At 38.2% G+C, this 3,752-nt stretch overlaps 1 protein-coding gene across 1 annotated transcript; it reads right to left on the reverse strand.

Annotated features, from left to right (window-relative positions):
* Positions 1-500: 500 nt before the first annotated feature.
* LOC149454772 (serine/threonine-protein kinase SBK1-like) lies at positions 501-2,411 on the reverse strand. The gene is made up of 3 exons (XM_089687093.1): positions 2,237-2,411; positions 1,469-1,671; positions 501-1,082 (listed from the first exon to the last, which is right to left on the reverse strand). Exons 1-3 carry the CDS (start codon positions 2,409-2,411, stop codon positions 501-503), a joined length of 960 nt encoding a protein of 319 aa, XP_089543219.1.
* Positions 2,412-3,752: the final 1,341 nt, after the last annotated feature.

A 3,752-nucleotide genomic window follows, 5' to 3' on the forward strand; every position in this document is an offset into this window, starting at 1 on the left:
GAGAACAATAAAATCAATGGTGAGAAGAAGTGCAATGTAATTTCTATGTAGTATAACCATGCCATTTAGCTGCTCTGTGGCCCTGGAGCAGAGGGTCCCGTAATTTGACCATATAATATTTTCTTAGGCAGCGGAAGCATTGGGAGACTAAAGCCAAACAGAATGAATGTGTAATTAGTGTAGGTACCATGTAAGCATACATCGGTGTTATAGCTTTAGAATGGTATATGTTTGAATAGTGAAATTGCTTTTGAGAACTGTGATGGAAAGAAGTGGACATGTGGTCCAATTAGATCTGTGCTTCTGTGGCTCATTATATACGGTTTTCCTACGCTATGAGTTAGTATTTCTGAAATCAGCAATTACAGTAGATAAGCAAACATGTGACCAGCTACAGAAAAATCCAGCAGTCCTAAGATTTAGACTTACCTTCCCCTAGGACATGAGACTTGTATGAGGCAGCACTTGATGAGGCTCCACAATGGACATCACGCACTTTGTTATATCACATGTATGACCGTTTTCCTGGTTAGATTCTCTGGAGGCATTTTTGTTTTCCATGGCAGGTGGACATATTTTAAAATGTCCATAACAGAACACCTCTCAGAGGCATTGAGTGCCAACAAGTCGCAGAACATCTGCCTGGCTTCAATGGAGAATTGTTGCCACTTTCCTGGTGCCAAGGTTAGGTCTTTCTTCATTTGCCACCAAGCAAACTCCCGATACATGGGGTCATGACCCCCTGCTTCTTCCCAAGGATATGAGCCGGTCATAGCTGTGTACAACAGGACTCCAAACGCCCACACGTCAATGCTCGGGTGCAGCAGCAATTGATCCCCTTCTTTTAAGCTGCACAATTCCGGAGCAGTATATGGGATGGACCAGGACATACATGGTGCTTGAGTGCTCCGGAGCCTCGTCAGTCCAAAATCTGCTAATTTGACTTCCTTACATTCAATGTCCATGAGCAAAATGTTGTCCAGTTTAATGTCCCGATGGACGATTCCTCTGCTGTGCATAAAGTCTAAGGCACTCGCTACCTGTGGAACAAAACACTTTACAAGATCTTCATTTAAACCAACCTGTAGAAAAAAAAGAGAAAATTAGTCACTAGACACAAATATAACACAATGTTACCCAACATATTGAACCCACCTTACCTCTTGTACAGGGAAACAAACATACATTAGCTGAATACACAAGGAGTATGATTAAAGGAAACCTGTCAGCATACAAAATGGGGCCATTAATGGTGCAAGATCCATCTTAACCCATCTTACTCCATTTTAAACCTTGCTTCATAACTTGAGTGATACACATACCTTAAACAACAAGCGTATGCCAACTATACATCCTACCAACTCACTGCCCTGGGAAAGGAATCTTTAAAACTCAGAATGCTTCAAAAGCAACTAAAACTAGAAATCGTGACTTTATAAAGATCAATACATTTTTGATACAAACTTACATTTAGCTTTACTATTGAATGAAGGTTTCCAGCTGGTGCCACCTTCTGGACAAAGACATAGTCGTTGCTGGTTTGGAAAGCGATTTCATGGGTTTCAATGATATTTGGATGACCGCTGAGACTAAGAGACATTCCGTATTCCACTAGGAAGTTGTCCATTGGAGTTGTCTCTTTACTCATCAGTTTCATAGCCACCAACTCATCTGTTAAAAAGAAAGACATAAAAAGACAATGAGTATCATAAACCCAACATTAGAGAAATGATGAAGCTTGCTAAAGTTAGTTAAAAGTTTCTGTAAATCTAAAAGCTCTGACTTATTAAGATCCATAATCATCACTCAAAAACTGGAAGCAAGGGGGGCTTGGAAAACTTAGAAACTTAAAAAATGCTGCTCAAAGGTTTGGAAATGTTCTGCAGCCGAAGCATTCTGTTGATTCTTAGATCTTGGATGTCACACTCATATCTCAGTTTAGAAGTAAAGATCCTTTAGACATCTGAGCTGTAAATAGAACTAAATCTGCAGAGGGCACCCAGAGCATTAACTAGAATATGTAAATATCAGACTTGTATATTATGGCAGACTTGCTCATTATAGTCTCCCCTCCTCTGGTGATGCAATATCTACAGTATGATCCCCCTTGTTGCACCATGCAACCGAAGAACCTTTACCTGCTAGTTACTCTTTCCCTTAGTTTATTTCCACTCATTCAGAAGCACAACTGATTCTGTAAATCATTCTCTTTACATGAATTAGGCTACAAATTTACCTGAACCCCGATGTTTGGCCAAGAGGACCTTTCCATACGATCCTGTCCCGAGCTCTTTGATGGGGTGGAAGTGGTCTGTGACGTCCATCATCGTCAGGTTTTCTGAGGTTTCGGCGATGAGCTCAAGAAGTTTCCTTGCAGTGTTCTTGGTTACTTCTACAATGCTAGAAGCCATTCTGGAATCACAACATCAAAACATACAAATTAGTTTCATTTGGCACTAATCATTAGTAAGCGGCATTAATCATCTCTCTGGATATCACCCAGTTACTGTTATTAATTGTCACCTTCATTAGAGGTGGGGGGAGGGGTAGTATTGTAACTAAAGACAGTTATTTTACATTTTAAAGCTGATATATGCTTTCAATTCTTATTAAATACATGCTGGGCTTATCTTGATGAGCTTTTATTCACAGCAAGTGGATATTGTTTTCCTATATAAGTCTATGGTAATGCAAAACCCACTTGAAGCCGATCAAATTCACCTGTCTATATAGAGTATTATAAATTATTTTAGAAGGGTCTCAAATGGACATCAAACTGATTCTATCGACACAAACCCTTACTCTGATACATACAAGTTATATGTAAGAAGTCCAATTATTTTATAGATTCCATTCAGAGAAAGGAGTGATGTAGAATGGCACTGGGCAAAGGACCGAGAGTGCCATCATTCCAAACCAACAAATGTCTACAACAAGGTAACAACCGGGGACTTCCTAGGATGGCAGCCAGGGATATCAATGTATTAGTCACAGCATACAAATGTTTTTGTATTGAACATCATGTGTGAATCTTTTAAACTTTTGCATGATATGACTAACATTTATGAAAATATCTTTTATAGCTGGGTGTTGACTTTCTGTCCTTAGGTGCCATCCTAGGAAGTCCCTGGTTTTACTTTGCTGTAATACAGTAAAATTATTTACTAAAGATATGTGACTTCCTGAGACTTCAAGCACAAATCCAACCAAAGAATTTGGACAAAAACCGAAAAGGGTTAGAACATCTTTTAACTTTTTATTGCCATTTCTGACGTCCGATCTTCCCTCACTTCATGTGTGTGGTCAGCAAAACCACTTTAAGAGGGCACAAGTGGGGGAAGAATGAAAACCTTTATTAGGTTTTGTAATTTTTTTTGTCCCATGATATTTTTATTAAAGATTAATAACACTGTTCAACAAATTTTTATTTTTTGCCAGTTTTGGAAACAAAAGGATCCATTTCTTAATGAATTTCACATTCTGAGTTCAAATATAACAATGAAATTTGTCAATTGGCTCTAGTTTTTCTGTAAACAGAAAGTTTTCTACTATAGGCGTAATGACTACATAATGCACAATAATTATATAGATAGATGTCTTTCCACAAATATAAAGCAAGTGATATTGACTACATAACAAAGCCTAAATGGCATAATATATTGCATAGGATTACCAAGACAAATTATAGCCATAAGCCAAGTTGAATCATTTTAATACTTAGGATTCTCACTAGTTTTGTCGGTTTTGCTTCT

The sequence above is a fragment of the Staurois parvus genome, unplaced genomic scaffold (assembly GCF_062004578.1).
Source record: "Staurois parvus isolate SC_StPar_1 unplaced genomic scaffold, SC_StPar_1.0 ptg000417l, whole genome shotgun sequence".
NCBI lineage: Eukaryota > Metazoa > Chordata > Amphibia > Anura > Ranidae > Staurois > Staurois parvus.